Genomic DNA, 23,688 nt, shown 5'->3' on the forward strand with positions numbered 1-23,688 from the left:
TTCCCCTTTTCTCTGCCTGACCAATGCCTTTCATTCTACAAAGTCCAGCTTCAGTGTCACCTTCTTTGAGAGGGAGCTAATCCCTCCCTCCACTACGCTCATGGGCCTCTATTAAGCCTGTCTCTTATACACATCTAGATGTGTATAAGAGACAGGTCCTGTAGCCATTGATGTGAACTCTTCCCATAGGCTGGTGAGGCCTAGAGAAATTCCGATTACACAGGATTTATTGTATCCTTATTTTGGTCATTAATTATTTAAGAAATAAACTGCTTTGATGCTTTTATATACTGCTGGAACAGCAATGACTGCTTATGGCTCAAACTAAGCATATTTTATGATTTAAGTTGATATTCATAGATTTTTATTCTTTGTTTGAAGTATTAAAAATGGAACACTGGATCAAAGCTAATAAAGCTATTTATCAAATATCACCAGTGGGTAGCTTGAAACTATATTAGAACAAAGACTTATTAGGGAATTGCAACTTTACAAATACATGCTTTCAGTAGAAACTAAAAATTTTCTTCTGAATAGATCAAATCAACGGAGATCCCCTATTGGTTGAAAGAAAGAGTCTACGAAACAGGAAATGGGGAGTGTATTCAAATGAATAGCCCAGGATATTCTGAATGGTGGTTCTCAGAGGTCATTATATTAAGTTAAATAAGCCAGGCACACAAAGACAAATATCGCATGTTCTCACTCATACGTGGGAGCTACAAAAGTGAATCTCACAGAAGTAGGGAGTAGAATGGTGGTTACAGAGGCTGGGAAGGGAAGGCGGAAGAAGTTAGTTAAGGGGTACAAAAATGCAGCTACACAGAGTGCTAGTATTTAATAGTACAGTAGAGAAGTTACAGTTGACAATAATTTATTGTATATTTCAAAATAGAAGAAAATAATTGTAATGTTCCCAACGCAACACAAAGAAAAGATAAATGCTTGACATGATAGATATCCTAATGATCCCGATTTGATTATTACACAGTGCACACATGCATCAAAATATCATGTGTACCCCAAAAATATGTGCAACTATTATACATCAATTTTCAAAAGAAAAGAAAAAAAGCAGTGGTTCTGCTGTATCTTTAAAATGAAGGATCATCCCAGAAGAAAGAATAGAAAAAAAAGACTGTGCCCCTCTGTCTGTCTTTTCATCACTCACAGGAAAAGATTAGAAATAGAATAAATGCCAGAATATCCCCAAATGTCAAATATCAAGATGAATTGGCTGCCAATAGCGGAAAAATCACTTATGAATTTAGTATAGGTATTTATCCTCAAACTATCTTTTCATTTATACTATATTTTATTTGAGAATTTAAATTCATGAAACTATAAAAATAATCAGAGACTAATAAATATCTGACTTCAGAGGTCCAGATTTTGCAAAGCCATGCCCCAACACAGAAGGAAAAAAAGAAAAAATATATCTAATATATACATAAAATATGTATCACATATATATCATACATATTGTCCTCCCTGATTTTCACTATTTCCCCAACCCTCTATAATCCTGGGCCTATTTCTTATTTTCTTGGATATTGGTCATTAAATTAAACCATCATCACTTCTAAAATATTCAGTGACAATCAGCTGATAACAAAGTACACATATTGCCGTATGCTACACTGACCATAAACACAAGCAAAACAAGGCAGGGAAGTACAATGAGCTAAGTGAAGCACTTCTTCTGAGATGATAACTCCAACAATGCACCCATAGACCAAAATCTACAAAGCAATGTTAGTGAATTCAAAAAGATCATTTGTGATTCAAAGAAGTTCTGGCCATATTTCTCCTATTCATTTTCCCCTAGGCTGGCAGGCTTTATGGGTTTTTGGGTTTTTTTTTTTCCTTTCCTCTAGACCCCTAACTCCTGTGCAAAATGAAAATGTTCCTAAAGTATACATACAGCTTCTCTTCAGGCAAAACAACCTCTATCTGAACACAACAGGCAAGGCAGTTCATAAACCTGACAACGGACCAGTACTTCTGAAAAAAACTCTCTAACCAGAATATTCAGATATAGCATTCAATGTATTAAGCAATTAAATTTTGTCTCAACTGGGAGGTTCCAGGAGCATGGCAGATATTTGTTACCTCACTGCTTGTCAGCATTTCCTGCCTGCCTTTGGCCTATCATATGTCATATCCGTGGAGGTGGACAATTTCTCCTTGGTTTTCTGCTCACTAAAATATCCTGTCTTTGGGGATACCTTATTTCAACTCACTTTTCTGATATTTTGTCAAATGAAGAAACTAGTATCTGTTACAAATGGATCATCATTTTGAAATGTTGGTATTTATGAGTATTTGGGTTGTAACAAAAATTGACATATAGTTATTATTTATTTATCACATAACAAATACCTTCATTAAACGCAGTCACATAATCTTTATTGCTCTACTGCCTCTCAGATCTGCAAGTTTATCATGTATATTCAAATGACTGCAGTGGCAGCAGCAAACAAAAAGGACAGATTATAAATCCATTTTTTATATCTCTTAAAATAATGCTCAAATGACTTGAAGAATAAATATTTTTTTATTGGCTTTGCTTTTTGCACAGATTCTAAATTGGGAAAAAATTATTTTCATTAGTTTAAAATGTCCTTTCTAGAAAATTCCCTCCCTTAAATGTGTGTTATACTTTACAGCAGGGGTGTCTAATTTTTTGATTTCCCTGGGCCACACTGGAAGAAGAAGAATTGTCTTGGGCTACATATAAAATACACTAGCACAAATGATAGCTAAAAGAAAAAAAGAACTGCAAAAAAAAACTCATAATGTTTTAAGAATGTTTACAAATTTGTGTTGGGCCCCATACATGCGGCCCGCAGGCCAAAGGTTACAGAACCTTGCTTTACAGCATTTCAAAACATCTTCACAGACATACCACAGTTGATCCTCCCAATAACCTTATGAGGTAGCATATTCCAAAACCAAAACAGGCTGAGTCACATCAGCAGTGCAGAAGAAGGAGACCAGGAGCCAGTGGTTTCTTCCATGCCTATTATGTGCCCAATCGACTTCTGTGTATGTCCTCTCAGTTTCTCTCCTGGTGGAACCCCTCAAGCAGCACCACAGAATTAGAAACAGAGGAAGTATTCAATTAAGAGTAACTATATTATTATTATTGTCACTATCATCCTCATTAAAGAAACTTAGGCCCAGAGAGCCTAGGACCAGGCAGTCAAGCCCATGTCCTAACCTCAGGTCTGGCACTGGTTTTTTTTTTCATTATTCCATTCAGAACTTGTGATAACATAACATTCAGGCACTTCCCTGGGATGTTTGTCCTCACCCACCCTAGAAATGACTAGCCCTGACTTGAACATTCATGTATTTCAACCATGAGCTGATCTCTTCATCTTTATAAGGTACAAGTCTGGGTCTCCAGAGAAGCCATTACTGATGCCATCTCTGAGGATACTTTTTTAACACAACCACCACCACTATATGAGCAGTAAAAGGGTGATTAGTGCTCACCTTGTAAAGGTCACTGAACAGCCAGCAAGCAAGAGCTTGCATCACCTGGACTAAATCTGACCTGGTGACCCACAGCTGGGAAGCTCTGCACCTCCAGACCAAGGCCAGGCTTCCAAGTACACTGAAAAAAGACAGCTGGTTTTCCTATCATCAAAGAAGCAGTATTTAAGAATTTAACATTTAAATACCATCAGGTTTTACCCACTTTGGAGTAAAAGCCTGGTTCTTTGGGCAGTAAAAACGGCTTTGCCAAGTTGTTCCGGATTTCATTCAGGCCTTGCTAATGCATTCTGTCATATATCAGTAGAGGCTTGATGAGGAGCTAACATAATCCTTTTAGGGCAGATAACTAATGCTCTACCCAGACTATCCAGGGTGTTTCTTTAAGATTGGATTTGTTTTCTGCTAATCCTTAAGATTAGTTACTGATGACCTAATCTAAAACCCTAAAAAGTTCAAAAGCTCTTTTAAACTTAAAAATCTAACAGGTGATACTCTCCCGACAATTCTGTAAGGCCCTCCACAATAGGCCACCACCAGCTTTTTCAGAGTCGTTTTGTAATCATTCTCTTTTGCAAGATGTTATGCCTGCACGGCACCACTCCTCAAGCAAAGTGGTCTCAAAGTTAGCACCCACTCTTATTCCCCAGGACTGCTCCAATGAAGGGTCAGGAAGTCCACTAAGGAAGGAGGAGCAGGGAGTGCATGCCAGAGGACCCGGGTAGTCCCACTTTTTCGTTTTTGCTTCCACACCACCAGAAGAGCATGTAAGAGCACAAACCCTCGCAACTCGGAGCTCCTCTCAGCCCTAGCCCTTCGCTCCTCTCTCAGCTTTGGGACCACATTCTCTCTGGGTCCGCTTCTTGCAGTGCTGGGGTAGGGTTTCACCAGAGTAGTCAACTCCAAGGTTCAGGATCTGGGTTTACCAAAAAGAAGGAAAGACGTGCACCATGGTCTAACCAGGGGTTTCTAGAGTTCTGTGCAGAGATTCAGAGCTAAATCATGAGCTAATAAGGAAGCATCATTGCTTTCCTTCACAAAAACAGATGCTTCTCACAGGTTCTGGAGAAGAAGAAGTATTGCTGGGCCAAGACAAGATTTGGTGTACCTGAGTTCCCTATTAAATTGCCAAATGACTGTCTTCTTAATAGCTGTGCACTTTGACTTCTAATACTCATCTTCAAATCCCAGCCACTTCATAAAACCTTTCCCACCTGTACTTCTGTCCAAAGGACAAACCTTTGCTACCTTGTATATAAGTCCTCAGTTCACAGCAAATACTCATCAAATTTTTACTGAATTTAACTGAAATATACTCACAGATCAGAGAGTAAACACTGTGTGTGTACCATTATCAAAGTATAAATCAAAGAAATTATATATCAAAAGCATTTTATATTTGGAAAACTTCCTTTTAATAGCAAAAGTCCCCTATAAATGTACTTCAGGAGAAAGACGTTCAGCCACAGACCAGAATAGCTTTTATAATACTTCTGAACATTTTCAAGCATTCTATCTATAATTTCCAGGAGCATATTTACAATATAATGCATATGGCCCTCGACAAACTTTTAATAGTACAAATAAAATTAACCTTGGGAAACAATGCAAAACACAAATTAATGTTCTTGATAATTTTCTTCCTTAGATGCATGGCCCCTATTTAGCTTATATGACCAAAGTAATATAAAGTATATGAATAGAAAGTAACATAAAGTATAAAGTGAATTTTTCTTTAAAGGAAACAAAAAAGGCAACTCACCTTAGAACTAGCTGTAACATCACATCTTCACAATGTAAACCAATGAGAGTTCTGAATAATGCCAGGGACACCACACAAAGCTGGGAAACAAGAGACACACATTCTAGTTCAGATGCTGGAACGATAACTCCACTCCCCACAGATGGTAAATAAATCAGAATTACAAAATAAAATGGGCCTTTTTTTTTTTTTAGCAGTTTTGATAAAAAGCATGCTGCTGCCAGAGAGAATGTGTATTCAGGATATCAATTCTCCCATAGGATTTGATTAGAAAGCCAGTGTCTGGAATTATGCCACTGTGCAGAATTATCTTCCTACAAAAATGCCTGGGCTCGTATTTCCAACTTTTAAAGATCCAGACAGATAAACATTCTCCCTACAATTCTCCAATTCTCTCTCTCTCTCTCTCTCTCTCTCACACACACACACACACACACACACACACACACACACACACACTCCTATTTAGGTAATTTGTTTTCCTGAGTTATTTTTCAAACATTAGTTATTTACAAGACAGGGCTCAGGGAAAATTGTATATAACCTAGCCAAGTCTCCCTTCAGAGTTCTTAGCCTCAAGCTCAGCTCCTCTCTTGGCTTTGGGGCAAACATTTTCCTTGGTTCCATTTCCCATTGTGCTGAGGGTGAGATAATGTTCTTTTCTAAAAAGTTCTTTAAAAAAACAAGAATTCTATCAATGCTGATTTCCAAAAAGAAAAGGTAAACTGCCAAATAGGGGAGATGCCCAAAGGTGTATTGTAAAATCTTTGCACCCTTTTGAGAGTAAGCTTTTATCAATCTACTGGCCCATTTAAGTAATTTTAAGCTCTCACTCTTTGTAGAGTAAATGCTAGTCTGTTTTCTAGGCAAGTTGGGCTTAAAATCTGGCCAATGAAATCCACAACAATGCTATAAAGAAAGAGCTGTACTTAGCCTAACCCAAAACATCTCTTATCCTCAGGGCAAGTCATATAGGTGTAGTTAGCTAGAAGCAACATACCCTGTTACCATTCTAAGTCTTTGCACTTGTGGTTCCATTAAATGCAATGGCTTTTCCTGACTCCTCCAACAGGCTAACTCCTATCTGTTCTCAAAGTCTTAGCTTAGGCCTCACCTCCCTTAAGAAATCTTTCTGTTCTGTCTCACAATATTACCATCCAACACCTCCTTTCCCCAACCCAGTTAGGTTTCCTTCTTATCCATTGCCACAGTAACCCCTGCAAATCACTGTTAATTTATCAGACTTCATAGTAACCCGGACCCCTCACTGTTAAGGGTGAGCCGCAGGGTGTTTGTCTTTTTATTATTGAGTTGTAGGAGTTGTTTATTTTGTGTACAAATACCTTATCAGATATATGATTTGCAAAAATTTCCTACCATTCTGTGAATTGTCTTTTCAAGTTCCTGTTGTTGTCCCTTGAAGGCAAAAGTTTTTAATTTTGATAATTTCCAATTTATCAATTTTTTCATTTGTTGTCATTCATGCTTTTGGTCTCATATCTAAGAAAACACGGCCAAGGCTACAAGGATTTACTCTTATGATTTCTTCTAAGAGTTTTATAGTTTTAGCTCTTACATTTAGGTCTCTGGTCCATTTTGAGTTAATTTCTGTATATGGCATGAGGTGTGGATTCAGCCCTATTATTTTGCACGTGGATATCCAATTGTCTTAGCACCATTTGTTAAAAAGACTATTCTTTCTCCCACTGAGTGGTCTTGAAATTTCCTTGAAAACTAATTGACCATGGATATATGAACTTATTTCCGGATTTTCAATTCTGTTCCACTGATCTGTATGTCTATCCTGCACCACACTGCTTTGATTACTGTAGCTTTGTAGAAAGTTTTGAAACCAGGTACGCTGAGTTCTCCAACTCGTTTCTTCAAGTTTGTTTTGACTATTCTGGGTCCACTGCATTTCCATATGAATTTTAGAGTCAGCTTATCTATTTCAACAAATAGGCCAGATAGGAGTTTTATAGAAAAACACTGAAACGGTAGATCGATTTGTGGAGTATTCCTATATTAACAATATTAAGTCTTCTGGTCTATGAACATGGGATGTTTTCCTTTTATTTAGGTCTTCTTTAATTTAAACAATGTTTTATACTTTTTGCAGCATAAGTTTTGCACTTCTTTTGTAAAATTTATTCATATTTTCTTTTGATGTTATTGTAAATTGATTTTTGTACATTAATCTTGTATCTGCAACCTTACTAGACTCATTCATTCTAACAATTTTAGTGCATTCCTTAGTTTTTACATACAAGAGCATGTCAACTGCAAATACTGATTATTTTACTTTTAATATAAATGTGTTTATTTCATTATTTCATTTTCTTATTTAATTGCCCTGGCTAGAACTTCAAGTACCATCTTGAATAGAATTGAAGAGAGAAGATATCTTATTCCTTATCTTAGTGAAAAACCATTCTTCACTATTAAGTATAATGTTAGCTCTGACTTTTTCGTAGATGCCCATTATCAGATTGCTAGGAAGTTCCCCTCTATTTCTAGTTTGTTGAGTATGCTGTTGATAATCGTGTTTTCCTTTATCTTGATACAATGTATTACATTCATTGATTTTCAGACTTTAAACCAGCTTTACAATCCTAGTTTGATAAATCCCATTTGATCATAGTGTATAATCCCTTCTATTTATTCTAGATTTCATTTGCTAGTGTTTTATGGAGAATATGGGGAGCCCATATTCATAGTTAGTGTATAGTTTTCCTGTGGTATCTTTGTTTAGTTTTGGAATCAGAATTAACACTGGCTTCACAGAATGAGTTGAGATGTATTTCCTCCTCTTCTAATTTTTTAAAGAGCCTGTGAAGAATTTGTATTAATTATTCATTTTTTAAATTGATAAAGAACACACAACATAAAAGTTAACATATTACTGATTTTTAAGCATACAAATCACTAGTGGTAACTATATTCACAGTGTTGTGCAACAGATCTCTCAAACATTACATTTTGCAAAACTGAAACTCAATAACCACCAAACAACTCCCCATTTTCCCCACCACCCAGCTCCTGGAAACCATCATTTTACCCTCTGTTTCTTTAAGTTTGACTATTTTAGATCCCTCACATGAGTGGAATCCTACAGTTCGTCTTTTTCTGACTGGCTTACTTCACTTCACATAATACCCTCAAAGAGCATCCATGTTGTAGCACGTAACAAGATTTCCTTCTTTTTTTAAGGTTGATTAACATTCCATTCCATTGTACACATAACAACATACTTTTTTATCTATTCATCCATCAATGGACAATCTAGGTTGCTTCAACCTCTTGGCTAGTGTGAATGATGCTGCAATAAACATGGGTACACAAATATCTGTTCAAGATAGTGCTTTCAATTATTTTAGATATATTCCCAGAAGTGGGATTGCTGGATAATGTACTAATCCTATGTGTTATTTCTTGAGAAACCTCCATGCTGTTTTCCATAATGGTTGCACCACTTTACATTCCCATAAACAGGGCACAAAGGTTCCAGTATTTCCACATTCTCAACAACACTTACTTTTTCAGTTTTTTGGATAGTAGCCACCCTAATGGATATGAGATAATATCTCATTGTGGTTTTGATTTGCACTTCTCTAATCTTTTCATATGTTTTGTGGTCCTTTGTATGTCTTCTTCACAGAAATATTCAAGTACTTTGTTTATTTTTAAGTTAGATTATTTGGATTTTTGGTTGGTGGTGAGTTACAGAACTTTTTATATATTCTGGATACTACCCCTTATCAGATATATGACTCATAAATATTTTCTCCCATTCTGTAGGTTGCCCTTTCATCTTGTTGATTAGTTCATTTGATATGCTTAAGTTGTTAAGTTTGATGTACTCCCATCTGTCTATTTTCCCCTACGCTTCTGGTGTCATATCCAATAAATTATTACAAAATCAATTGCTATGAAGTTTTCCTCCATGTTTTCTTCTAGGAGTTTTGTAGTTTCAGATCTTATGTTTAGGTCTTTTATCCATTTTCAGTTAATTTTTTATATGGTGTAAAGTAAGAGTTCAACTTCATTCCTTTGCATGTGGAAATCCAATTTTACCATTGCCATTTGTTGATGAAATCGTCCTTTCCTATTGTGTAGTCTTGGCATCCTTGTCAAAGATCATTTGACCATAATACAAGGGTTCATTTCTGTTTCATTCTGCTTCCTATTCTGTTTCATTGGTCTTTATACTAGTACCACACTGTTTTGTATTACTATAGCTTTGTAATATGTTTTAAAATAAGGAAATGTGAGCTCTCCAACTTTTGCCTTCTTTTTCAATATTATTTTAGCTATTCAGGGTCTCTTGAGATTTCATATAAATTTTAGGATTTTTTTTCTATTTCTGCCCAAAAAATGTCACTGGGATTTTGTTACAAATTGCATGGAATCTGTAGATTGCTTTGAGTAATATGGCCATTTTAATGAAAATAAGTTTTTCAATCCATGAACATGGAATGTCTTTCCATTTATTTGTTCTTTTTTCATTTCTTTCAATAATGTTTTGTAGTTTTCAGTGCACAAGTCTTTCACCTCCTCAGTTAAGTTTATTCCTAAGTATTTTATCCTTTTTGATGCTATTATAAAGAGCTTTTTAAAATTTCCTTTTCGAATTGTTCATAGTTAATATATACAAATTATTTATGTGTGTTGACTTTGTATCCTGCAACTTTACTGAACTCACTTGTTAGTTCTAACAGTTTTTGAGTGACATCTTTAGGATTTTCTATATATATGATCATGCTGTCTACAAACAGACACAATTTAACTTCTTTCTATCCAGTTTAAATGCCTTTATTTCTTTCTCTTGCCTAATTGCCCTGGCTAGGACCTCTAAGTGGGCATCCTTGCCTTGTTCCTGATTTCGGAGAAAAAGCTTTTAGTCTTTCACCATTGAGTAAGATGTTAGCTGTGGGCTTTTCATATAAGGGCTTTAATATGTTGAAGTTGTTTCTTTATATTTCTAGTTTGTTGAGTGCTTTTATCATGAAAGGGTGTTGAATCTGTCAAGTGCTTTTTCTTTTTCTTTTTTTCTTTTTTTTATTATTTATTTATTTATTATTATTATTATACTTTAAGTTCTAGGGTACATGTGCATAATGTGCAGGTTTGTTACATATGTATACTTGTGCCATGTTGCTGTGCTGCGCCCCTGTCTCTTATACACATCTAGATGTGTATAAGAGACAGGCCCATGCCTATGTCCTGAATGGTACTACCTAGGTTTTCCTCTAGGATTTTTATGGTATTAGGTCTAAGATTTAAGTCTGTAATCCATCTTGTCAAGTGCTTTTTCTATCAATTGAGATGACCCTGTGGGTTTTGTCCTTCATTCTATTAACGTGGTATATTACACTGATTGACTTTCATACAGTGAAGCATCATTGTATTCTAGGAATAAATTACACTTGGTCATGTTGTACAATCCTTATCATGTGCTGTTTAATGCTTTTTGCTAGTATTTTGTTAAAGATTTTTGCATCAATAGTCATCAGGGATACTGGTCTCTAGTTTTCTTGAAGTACCTTTGTCTAGCTTTGGTATCAGGACTATACTGGCCTCATAAAATTAGTCTGAAAATGTTCCTGGATCTTCAAGTTTTTAGGAATTCAAGGAGGACTGATGTTAATTCTTCTTTACATGTTTGGTAGACTACTCCAGTGAAGCCATCTGGTCCTGGGATTTTCTTTAAGATTTTTAAATTATTATTACAACTTTGATCTCCTTACTAGAGGTAAGTCTGTTCAGACTTTTTTTTAATTTCTTCATGATTCATTTTTGATAGGTTCTATGCTTCTAAGAATGTATCTAGGTCTTCTAGATCATCCAGTTTGTTGGTGTGTAATTGTTTGTGGTATGTTCTTTTTAATTTCTGTGGCATAAGTTGTAATGTCCCCTCTCTCATTTCTGATTTTAGTTATTTGAGTCATCTCTCTTTTCTTAGTTAATACAGCTAAGGGTCAATCAATATTGTTGTTGTTGTTTCAAAAAACCAAGTCTTGGTTTCATTGGTTTTTCTATTCTTCATTTCACTGATTTTTGCTCTGATCTTTATCATTTCCTTCCTTCTGCTAACTTTGACTTTAGTTCGTTCTTCTTTGTCTAGTTCCTGGAGATGTATAGTTAGGTTGCTGCTTCAAGATCTTCTTTTTTTTAACCTAAGTGTTTACAGCTATAAAATTCCCTCTTAGTACTATTTCACTGCATCTCATAAGTTTGGGGATATTGTGCTTTCATTTTCACTTGTCTCCAGATATTTTCTAAATTCCCTTGTGATTTCTTCTTTGGCCCAAGAATGTGTTGTTTAATTTGTATGTATTCATAATTTTTTCCACTGTTTCTTCTACTATTTATTTCTAGTTTCATTCCATTGCATTCAGAAAAAAATTATTTGTGTGCTTTCAATTTTTGTAAACGTGTTAAACTTTGTTTTGTGACCTCACAAGTGGTCTATTTTGGAGAATGTTCTATGTGCACTTGAGGAGAATGTATATCCTGCCATTGCTGGGTGGAGCATTTGGTATATGTCTGTTAGGTCCAACTGGTTTATAGTGTTGTTCAAATCCTGTTTCCTTCTTTATCTTCTGTCTGATATTTTCATCCACTATTTAAGTAGGGCATTGAAGTCTCCTACTATTAATGTGCAGCTGTCTGTTTCTCCCTGTAATTCTGTCAATGTTTGCTTCATATATTTGAGAACTCTGATGTTATATATAATATTTATATCTTACTAGTGAATTGACCCTTTTATCACTACATAATGTCATTCCTTATCTCTTGTGTCTTTTTTTGTCTCTTTACCTTAATATCTAATTTTTTAAATATAAGTACAACCATCTCTGCTTTCTTTTAGTTACCATTTGCATGGGATATATTTTTCCATCTTTTGACTTTCAGCTTATACATGTTCTTAGATCAAAAGTGAGTGTCTTTTAGACAGTATATGCTTGGATCATGTTTTTTAATCTATTTAGCCAGTTTATATCTTTTGATTGGAGTGTGTAATCCATCTACATTTGAAATAATTACTGAGGTGGAAGGACTTACTATTTCCATTTTGTTGTTTTCTGTGTGTCTTACAGCTATTTTATTCCTCTTTTCCCAATAAACAGACAGAACATAAGCAGCAATGTGAAGCCAGTAATTCACTCTTCTCTTTCCCTCACAAGGTAAAAGTCAGCAGTTGGAAGTTTTCTCTGGATCTTGCCACACCGTGTTGGGGAGGGTGCATGGCTAGAGCAGGTAATAATGCCACCTATTTTCCTGCACACTTCAATATGTCTCTTCTTGGCTTTGTGCTACAACCTCTTAACTGGTGTTCTTACAAAGTTTCTGAAGTTCTCACAAAGGCAATTTGGTCCATACATTTTTGTTAAGTGGGTTTCTCTGTGAGGGAATAAGGGCCTGAGTCTTCCTATTCCACCATTTTGCTGACCTTACTTTTTAACTAGTGCCTAAATGTTTGAAAGAATTCACCAGTGAGGCCATCTGGGTCTGGGCTTTCCTTTATAAGTAGTTTGTTTAATTTCTATTTTAATCTTATTTTGATATAAATTTATTTAGATTTTCCATTTCACAAGTTTGTGTCTTTCTAGAATTTTTCTATTTCATCTAAGTCATCCTTTGGCATATAGTTGCTCATAGTATTCACTTATTGTTTTTATTTCTGTAAGGTTGATAGTAATATCCTCCTCTTTCATTTCTCATTTTAGTAATTTGAGACTCCCCTCTTTTTTTATCAGCCTAGCCAACGGTTTGTCAATCTTGTCAAAGAACCAACTTTTTATTTCACCTATTTTCTCCATTGTTTAAATTTGCTATTTCATTAATTTCTCTCTAATCCTTATTGTTTTCTCTTTGCCTGCTTTGTTTGATCTTCTTTTTCCAGTGTATTATGATAGATGCTTAGGTTACTGCTTTGAGCTCTTTCTTCTTTTTTTAACATATGTGTTCACAACTATATATTTCCCTTTAAACAATGCTTTCACTGTATCTCATAAGTCTGGGTATATTTTGTCTTCATTCTCATTTATCTCAAAGTAAATTCTCATTTCCCTTGTGATTTCTTCTTTGACCCACTGATTAGAAGTGTGTTAATTTCCATATACTTGTGAATTTCCCAAATTTGTTTGTCAATATTTTTTTAATTTCCATCCATTATGATCAGAGAACATACTTTGCATGATTTCAATCCTCTTAAATTCACTGAGGTTTGTTATATGGCCTAGCATATGGTCTGTCTTAGAGAATATTCCATGTACATTGGAGGAGAATGTGTATTATGTTGCTCTTAAGTGTAGTGCTAATTGAATATTTTCTTAGTATAACATTTTAATTCCTTTAAATGATTTTTCCACTATATTTTTAAATTATTTTCTTAGTGGTTGCTCTAGTGCTTCCAGTATACATTTTAACTTACCAGAATTTACTTCAGATTTATATTAAATTAGCTCTAGTGAAATATAGAAATATTACTCCTATATAAGTCTATTCCCTCTTTCCCCCTTTGTGCAATTATTGTTATACATATTATCTCTATATATGTTACAAACTGAATGATATACACATTCTCATTCTTTTGCTCTTAAAACAAGAATTGCAATTAAATAGGGACAGCCTTTGGGAAGGAGTATTTTTCAAGTTAATCACAGCTTCAAAATGAAGAATGACCACCCAAATTCACAACTTTCCAAACTTCCATTTCAGGAAAACTCATGGACAGGAATATGATCTCTAATACCCAGACCTGATGCACTCTGGTTCCTTGGCTTTATCTGCGCTTAGGTCCACGTGTTCCCCTGCATCTTGCCCCCACAAAAGTGCATTCTGCTAGTTCTACAGAAGAAAGTACTAAAACAGAGAAATCACAAAAGATGTCCTATGAAAGGCAGTAAGTGTCACCTCTTTGACAGAAGGATCCTTGAGAGCAAAACACATTATCCCATTCATCTCTAACCAAAGAGAAAGAAGGTAATGGCCACAGAACAACAACAACCAAAAAAAAAAAAAAAAAAAAACAGAGAGTGAGAGATCAAAAGAGAATATTCATAATTACATTCCCAAAACAAACTCTCCTGAAATCTGTTCTTAGTTGTAAGTTCCCTTCCTCTGGCGCTCTCCTTACCCGAAACGGGGTGTTGATTCGACTCGTGAGAGTGTCTAGGATGTGGACATTCTCGTGCTGGTGCAATAGGATAAAACGAAGGAAGATCTCAAGTAGTGCTGGCTCAGAGATGCTACGCAGGAAAAGGTCCAGATATGCAGTTGTGGTCATGACCTCCTCCACAGTCACCTAGAACCAACAACAGAGTGAGTGCAGGTGAGCATCCTCTTGATGCTGTGATACACGCCTCTCCCGTGGCCCCAGCCTCACCACGGTGACCCCATCAAGGCAAGAACACGACTGCCCACGAAAACACACTTCAGAGCTTTATTGAAACCCATAACCTATTCACATTCCACAATACCTCATGCTGTTTCCACCCTTTAATTCAATAAGGAAAAAGAAAGGCATAAAGAATCAATTCAAGTGTTCTGACAATTCTAATCATCAAATGCAGTTCAAATACCATAAAGATTTTAGAGTATAATCAGAAATGAAGAAAAAAGATAATGGAAAGTATTTACATGGATTGTAAAGGATTAATTAGAAAGCTCGGAGTAACTTGTTTCATTATTAGTCATTCAATAAACATTTATTGGGACCTATTATGTACAAGGAGCTGAAAACATAGGAACACTCTTTATGTCCAGGAAGATGAGCTATAACAAGCAAAATGATAAAATAAATTGCAAAGGAACAGTACAGACACAAAGTACTACAGATGTTCAGATGTGTTTCTGGAGAGATGCAAGTCAAATTTTTTATAACTGAATAATACACATAAAATGTTATTTATAAAGTACTATAAGAACTCACTGCTTATAAAGTAACTGTGACTTTTTTATAATACAAATTAATATTTGCTACCTGGTGTAATTTTCTCATGTAGTCAAATGTCAATTTTTCAGTGAATAAGACTCTGAAGAGCCAAGTTTTTCAAGAAGCTGAGGATTTGATGCTTCAAGTATCAAAATTCTAACCGTAAACATTTTTTATTAGGAGTATTTTAAGAGCTAGCATATACATCTTTGTCCTCCTAAGATGAGAATACATCATCTCTTGAAGAATAGAGGTCATTCCCACGGTCATCAACTGCCCCGCAGAAGCATAAAGAAACAGCCACACCTGAAACCATGAAAATCACCAGAGAAATAGTTCAAACTTTCAGATTCTAATACTACACACCCTAGAAATCTTAGCAATCCCTCCACCATGAGTCAAATGCACTCGATTCTAAACAAAACAGATGGCAATACAATTTGAGTGATTTTTATTTTCCCTTTTCCATTTTTTAAAATCTTCTTTCTTTCTCTTCCTTTAAAAGCATTAGTTGTCACATTATCTTACGGTTACTGGGCCATTCCTTTTATATTCCATTCCTCTTCCCCTTATAATTTTCAGCTTTCAAAATCCACAGATTAGTTTAGAAACCAGATGTCCAGATCTGCTACATAAGTGTAGATGAGCCCTGAGTGGATGCATCTGCGCATAAAGGCTTGGAGCTATCTATTTTGGCTGCTTAAATTACTTTTAAAAAGTTCTGGTGCTCAGCTATCTTCTGGATAGATGAGCCCAGGTGGATAAAATATTACCAAGTCAGTGTGTCTGTTTTCTTTATCCTAAGCAAGGCATGCTTATCCAGTGCATTAGAATCTAATGAGAAGTCATTCCACAGTGGTCTGAGTACATATCATAGCGCAAATTCCCTTCCCCCAGCTTGGTGCCAACAATGCAAGCTCTCAGACATTCAATACACCACTATGTCATCTGATCAACTGTAAAGAGCTCTCTGTGGCCCAAATATAGCAATAGAAACAGGTAACCATCAACCATTTAACAAATAAATTGCACTGGGAAGAGTGCTTTTCATGGTCTGCCCCTGATTCTGAAACAAACTACTTCCATCTTTGTGTTTCCTGATGTTTTCTAGTCCCATGTATGGAGCACTCCTAATGCTGTCCTGGGATGCACACTGTGTCTTTTCCTTTATTACCCCAATGCAATGTACAAAGCCTGGCACACAGAACATACTTCTTCCTGAGTGAATGACAGCCCCAAAGATCTAGTGATTTATATTTGCCAGAGTTTAGTTTAACTTTTGATTATTCTTTATCCTCCACATGTGTCCTGAAGGCCACAGAGAGTAAAGACATTTTTTATAAAGATCTCTGTAATAACTGATGTCACCAATCATGGCTAAGGGGGAAATGACTCACAACAACCCTACATTAACCCACATCCACTTCACTACTGCAAACTTGGGATCCTTTAGCAGAAACTTAATCCTAAATGATTTAGGTGAAAATCTAATTCCCCAACAACCTTGATCACTAGAAAAAAGTTGCATAATCATTCCAAACAGGCTATGTATGTAGTTTCTGTAATACAGTATTTTCAACTTATCTACGGAACACTGCTGAACTGACGTGTCATACAGAATTCCAGCCTTTGTACCAATAATGTAGCATCAGCTTTTCCCCTCTTAAGATACATATGACCTTAGTAAGCTCGAAAGCACAGCAATCAACTCCTTAGACTATAGTCTCAGTCTCTGTGGCCTAACGTGAAAGGAGGGCATTAAGTATCTATTGTTTACTACTGTTAGGCTGGATAAATGAAAAGATTTCATTTCTTTTTAGAAATCAAAGCTGTCATTTATAAGCTAAGAGGATTTAAGAAGCACTTGGAGGGATAATATTTATATAACATGCTATAAATATTAAAAACCTAAGTCCATTAAGCATTAAGTTGCATATTTTTATGAACTGAGATCATACTCACATTAAACTAATACCCAAATCAGGAAAATCTGGCTCCCTTCTCCTTCCATCTTTTCCTTCCACCATATCCTCAGAGCCTTTAGGAGATTTTTATACCAGAAAATCTTTTCCTGTCCCATTATCTTACTTTCAGAAACTTCCTCTAATCCCCCCAAATAGGCAACCTCCTTAACGAGGATGAGACCAGAGCCTAAGTGTGATCACTGGAAAACTAACAATAAACCACAAGGGAAAAGATGCTCTGCTGTGCAGAATGTAAAACAAAATCTTCTGCTAATGCCCCAAAGAAGTGTTAGCAAGACTGTAAAGTAGCGTCTTCTTCATGCACCCATTATGAAGGACAATCCACTGTTAATATAAGTAAGATCTCTGTCTTAGAGATGACTATCAATATTTATTTAACTTGTTCTATAAAGAATTGCAGGTAGCTACAAATTTACATAGAAATACTAACAGAAACAGTAAATGACGTTCTACCTTACTGCCATATCATACACAATAATAAAGTTTAGGGATACTAAAGCTTAAGAATGTTATTTCATACTAAAGGTGGGCCACAATGACTGAAATCACCTAAAGAAAACTCAGTGTCCACAAACGAATAATTATCCTTGACAAGATAAGAACAGCTGTTACTCTAAAGAACATATCTGCTTAGGTGCTATTATGTGATTACTTTTCAACCCAAGTTCCAGAATAGAGGCCTGACTCAGGTACTTGACTTTACTGCTACTGAGTCCCGTTTAGCCCATCCTTGGAAATAAATCTTTTTCTGTCCGTCTTCTGTACATTCCTATAGCCCTTGTCTGGGTCCTTCTTCATGCCAAGAATCTTCACCAATCCCTCAAGCCGGTGTTTTTGAAACTACAGTTTGAGATCAAGAGTGGGTAGTTAATTCAGTTTATTAGTTTATTAATGGTTTAGACCAGATTCCAGTAGAAAATATTAGAGTACCCTGCACGTAGTAAGGGCAAGTCCTGTTTTGTCAAACTTGTGTATACATATTTTGTTGAAAATATACATAATGCAATATATTAAATATATGGGCTTTGCTTGCAAATTCAGTGAATATACATATATATGCAAACATGCAAAATATTATTTCTGACTGTGAGCTGCAGCTAAAAACATCTAAAAAACACCACAGGAGCACAGTTAACCATCATCTACGCCATCCTTTCACCCACCAGTTCTCATCACCAGTTCCCTATGCTCCAGGCTATAACGCAGCATGGTCTGGCCTGGAAGAAGTGCACACATAGGTGAGATCAGTTTTCTGAACAGGATGGCAACTGAATTTACAATCAATCTACTCTTTTTTGTCTTAGGCTAAGAGCCTCCAAAAGTGTGTTTTTATTTTTTTATTAGAATTTCAAGCTTCTCAGAAATAGGCAAAATGGACAGTGTGTTTTCTTTTAAAAAGGAGGTGGGTGGGAAGGGAGGAGGTGACACCACGCATCACATTCTACTTCTATAAAACCAAAGCTCTCTAAAAAGAATTAAAGCCAGAACCGAAGCCAGCTATCATGCCCACAACTGCAGCAGCACATTAACTTATTGCACAGCATAGGAGTGAAATTGAGCATATAGACATTCTGACCTTTCTGTAATCAGCTCTAGTTGGGCCATTCCATTTGCATCTAAATTAGCACCAGAATCCTCCCTGTAATGGCAGGTTTATGTGTGTCCTGAAAAATACATTTCCAACCTGCTAATTGTTTTTTTGTGATCTAGTCACATTGGAACAAACAGATGGATCCTACCTTCTGTCACTCAGGCAGGTGGCAGGCAGTGGGGTCAGGTGACTGTGGCACCCTCTCCAAGTTAGAAGCCACCCTTCCTTGGCTTTTCTTTTGATAACAGAGGAAAAAACTAGCTAACTGCTGGTTCACCTGGGTCATCAGTGAGTCATCAGCCCCAGTGGGTCCAACCAGAGTAAAGCTCCCACTGAAATCAGCAGAGGGGAAAAGAATGACAAGGCTGGATCACACAAAACAGGAGTGAAAGGGTCTTAACAGGGAACACAGGCTACGAGCCCACCTGCTGCTGCCAGAGAGAGCCAAGCCAACGGACAGGCGGGAGGCACATCCACCCACCTGCAGCCAAGGGCAGCAGCTGGATGGGCTCCTTGCAGCCATCTTCTCCCCTCCAAGGACATGAAGCGCTAAGAAGAACATTCAAGTACAAAAGGGAAGACAGACGCCCTGGTTCTCAGCAAGCAGCTCTACTGTTTCAGCCAAAAATTCAGGACAGAAAATGTTCAATGACTCCAGATCTGAAAATAGTCTGCAGTTGATGATTCTGGCTCCCTCCCGTCGGCTCCCCTATGCCTCCCTTCTGCTCCCCGACCTCTAGGCCACACGCTATACTGCTAGCACCGCCAGAGGCCAGCTGGGGAGGTGAATGGAGGTGACAGCCAAAGTCAGCAAGTTTACTGATTTATTCCTAAAATATTTGAGGAAGGAGGAAACAGAGTAGCTACAATGAGGATTTCAGTAACATATTTTAAGGAAAGTGTATTAAAATAAAAGCCAGTCTCTGCCCCTTTTCTCCCAGCATTTCTTCAATGGATCTGTAATACATTAAATATATCAGTATAATAAATTTATATCTTCTGGGAGAAAAGGGAAGCAGTGAACAAATGGCTTTTCAGGGTCCTCCCAGGCCCTGAAGAGTGAAACACTGCTCATCTCCCCAGTGGAAGTAGGAGCTGGGATTTGTCTGCCTGGGGAAAATCAGGCACCAGAGACACAACGTGGGAGGCAGTGCCACTCAAACCACAGGCAGTGGTGGTGCTCCCAAGGCCATGTGGCTTTCTCACTGAGCACTGCTTCCCTGGAGCAGATCTCAATGCATTTAACTGGCCCAAATTTGAGGTACTTGAATAAACACTGACTACCTGTCCCCGAAGTACAAACTTTATTATCTGGGATTTGGTTGATTGTTTTTCTGCATTTTCCATTTTGTTCTCAGTGTTCAGATTACCTTGTCATGAATATTGTCAACTGCTCTGGATGCTGCACCTTTGGGGTTCCTAACTTTTCCTACACCTCCTCGCAATGGGAACATATCAGGAATGGCCCTATTCAGCAAACATTTATGCAGGTGTGAAAGCTCTGCACTGGGTCCTGGGGACAGAAAGATGAACAAAACACAATTCTGAATGCTTTGCTGTTGTAAGCAGAAGCCAAATGCATAAGGAAATTCTACTTAAAACCTGAACCTATGTGAGGTCTATACCAGGAGTTATGTTAGCCTTGCAGGGAATATGGTTGCCAGCCCTGAGTAGAAAATGAGGTTTTGAGGAAAACAGTGAGAGCAAGATAACAGAGAGTGGTTTTCAGAAAAGGAGAGGCTTTGGAGCTACACAAACTAGAGTTCAAATCCTAACATTTATTACCTGTATAACCTTGATTGTGTTATTTAATCTCTCTAAGCCTGTTTCCTCCTCTGCAAAATGGGGATAATCCAATATGTTTGAAAGTATTAAGAGGATTAAAGAGAATACACATAAATCACAACACATAGAAGGGACTCAGTAAAGGATGGCTATTATTTCCTGACTTGGGTCCTCAGTTTAAAATAAGCCAAATTGAGGCAAAAAAAAAAAAAAAAAAGAAGGACCAGGAAGTCGGTGGGAGTGTTGGTGGCAAAAGAACAAAATTTGCCTGTCTGTACATGTTTTTGGGAGTTGTGGGGGGAAAGTACAACCACCCCTTATAGAAAATGAACACCTCATCCATTTCCACTCCCTCCCCATTCCCTCCCAGGCATTTTGTAGAATCAGAAGATTTTTGAGGTGGTCACAAGGGATGGGCTACATCAGCCCCAAAGATTCAGTGTGTCCTAGAACAGGCTGTAGTTAAAGGAGACATAGAAACTCCCTAAAACATATTTTCATCTGTATTTGCCAATGCTAGCCAATCTAAACCTCATTTTAATCCCACAGGATGAGCTGACCAATACTGACAGAACAAGAATAAAGCTGTCATTGCCAATAAAAATGGTCCTATGTCCAATGGGCCAATGCTGCAACTAGGGTTGGCCAAGTTGAAGGGTTACTGCTTTTTTCACATCAAAAGTTATTTTCGCTTGCTTATCATAAACCTCTCTCCTTGGAGGTTTCAGCAAATGCCTATGTCTATAGTCATTTGGCTATGTCTATACTATGTGTGCATAATTTGTACCCTATAGCTTCATTATGATATAATTTATTAGAGTATAATGCAGTATATGATCCATTATACTTGAACCTCACCTAATAAAGTTTAACTATTGAATACCCAAATACTCCATAAGAAAGGTAATTCATAGCATGGTCCTGAGGTATTAACAAGGAAATATGGGGGCATTTTGGCTCAGAAACAAAGATCTGAGGGGTATTCCAAAGACCACTTGGTTCTTCTCTTTCCTATTTACTAATTGTTCCAGAAAGGGTCCCTTTTTTATTCAGACTTCTCAGTGACAATTTGAGAAACAATGAAAACAACATCACTGACCAGTTATTGAGCACCTAGTAGGTAACTAAGGACTATTCTAAGCATATTGTTTCGGTTATTTGAGTCCCAACAATCTTATGAGAACTAACTCCAGATGGTCCAAGCAAAAAAGATACTTACTGAAGGGGTGTCTCACAGAATCACCAGAAGGCTGGAGAGACAGGCTTAGAAAGAAAAAGAGGTCTGGTGCTGGGCTGCCAAAACACAAACACCCACGACACCCTTCTTTCGAACTCAAACAGAGATTACACAGCTTCTTTGGGCAACACAGCTTAGTCGAGGCTCATAATTTTTGAATCAGAAGAAAGTACTCCTCATTATAAAGGGAGATTCCACCTGCTGTAATTTAAATTGTACCTTACTCTGCCCTCATCTTAATAAGTGGTGACGGAGAAATGCTGTCCCTGCAAAACTCAACTTTCCTATTCCGGAATTCTTATTAAACCTCTCAGACTTCCCTTTTCTAGGCTGTCAGTTCCCTTTCTCAGTTTTCATAATACACACATTCATCCTTTAAGATCGCAAACTTACTGCAGAAATGACTACATATGACCTGCAATGCGAACTCTCAAAGGACCTGATGCACCGCCAGGTACTCAGAGTAATCAATAAATGTGTCAAGACGGAAATCAGCAGCCCTGTTACTAATAGAAACACTGGATTTTCACAGCCCATGTTGGGGATGCCTTCCTTAGCAGGGTAGTTATATTAATTTTACAATGCTGGAACAGCAGGGGAAATTTTCCACTTATAGTGAGTAACATTTCATTGAAAATACAGAGTGTAACTCATGCCATGCTCTTGAATTATGGCAACCTCGAAAAGTGATCCGCTGGAAAAAAAAAAAAAAAAAAGAAATGCTTCCTCAGGCTTCTCCCTATTTATCTTCCTGATTAATAAGACAATACTACTGAATGCTGATGAGACTGACTTTAAAACCCACAGTGGAGGGGAAATGGTCCATGGGCCAGAACCCCAACCAGCAGCTTCTCTAGAATGAAGCATCTGAGAACCACTGCAAGAAGGCAGCATCTAATGCCTGCCATTCCACGCAACCGCCTCAACTCCGCCCCCATCCCTCCGCCCCGCCACCACAGGCACACAGCTCAATCTCCCTGATGGGTTAAATGTATCATTCGGGAGAGGAATTTAAATGTAGACCCATTTTCCTAGACACTAAAACTGTAACAAAGCAAGCTCTGATGATAAAAGACAGATTTCACTCCTCGCTTATTTTCCACGAGCACTGGAAAGACCTCAACACAATGGGAAGGCAGAAAACACACACGCATCTGCCCAAACAAATTCAATAATTGCAGTCATTCTGGTTGTTCCTCTCTGTTGTCCCAAACCTGCACATCATCTGCCACTGGATAATCCAGAGGAGCATCCCAGCAGAATGACTCCGCTTTACCTCACCCGAAATGCAAGTCAGACACAAAAATGACGGGACAGCAAGCCCTCAAAAAAAGTTAGTGTGGGGCGAGAAAAAATTATAGTCAGAAGATAAACAGACTAAACTCCTTCTCTGTTTTCCTTGCTTTTTGGTTTTCTTACTTGAAGAAAAGCTTGCAGGGCCTTTGTTGCTGATAAATTTTTAATGTTCTCTTAGGAGAGTGCAGGGAAAGAATAAAAGATTCACACCAACTTTCAGACCAGATCTTCCCTCCACTCTCTGCATTTGTTTCCAAGATGAATACCACCTGGCTGCCTTAGATAAGGTGGGGTTTTGTGTGTGTGTGTGTGTGTGTGTTTTAACTATTATTTCTCTGTGTATAGGCAGGGTGGGACCATTTCTCTTTTCATAATTCTGATGCTCAAGAACCCAATCATTTGGTACCATTATCTCCCTCATGCACTTGTTGAAGTTAAAAACAAAAGATATCTAATTTTCCTTTTCAAATCAGAGATCGATGTAAGCTTAATTTATAACATGAATTTCCTTTCCTACAATGGAAGAGAAGTGACGTGAGGGGCTACGAAGACGTCAGGGATGAGGAGACTCTGCAGGACTGGTAGACCTGC

At 37.2% G+C, this 23,688-nt stretch overlaps 1 protein-coding gene across 1 annotated transcript in view; it reads right to left on the minus strand.

Annotated features, from left to right (window-relative positions):
- FAM160A1 (family with sequence similarity 160, member A1) overlaps positions 1-23,688 on the minus strand; it is a 279,944-nt gene that overhangs the window by 18,675 nt on the left and 237,581 nt on the right. Inside the window, exons 8-9 of the mRNA XM_011973234.1 lie at positions 14,406-14,573; positions 5,264-5,343 (exon numbers count right to left, since the gene is read on the minus strand). Of these exons, the coding sequence (XP_011828624.1) occupies positions 5,264-5,343; positions 14,406-14,573 (248 nt within the window). The remainder of the gene's footprint in view (positions 1-5,263; positions 5,344-14,405; positions 14,574-23,688) is intronic.

Source organism: Mandrillus leucophaeus, unplaced genomic scaffold (genome assembly GCF_000951045.1).
Source record: "Mandrillus leucophaeus isolate KB7577 unplaced genomic scaffold, Mleu.le_1.0 Scaffold136, whole genome shotgun sequence".
NCBI classification, from domain to species: Eukaryota; Metazoa; Chordata; class Mammalia; order Primates; family Cercopithecidae; genus Mandrillus; species Mandrillus leucophaeus.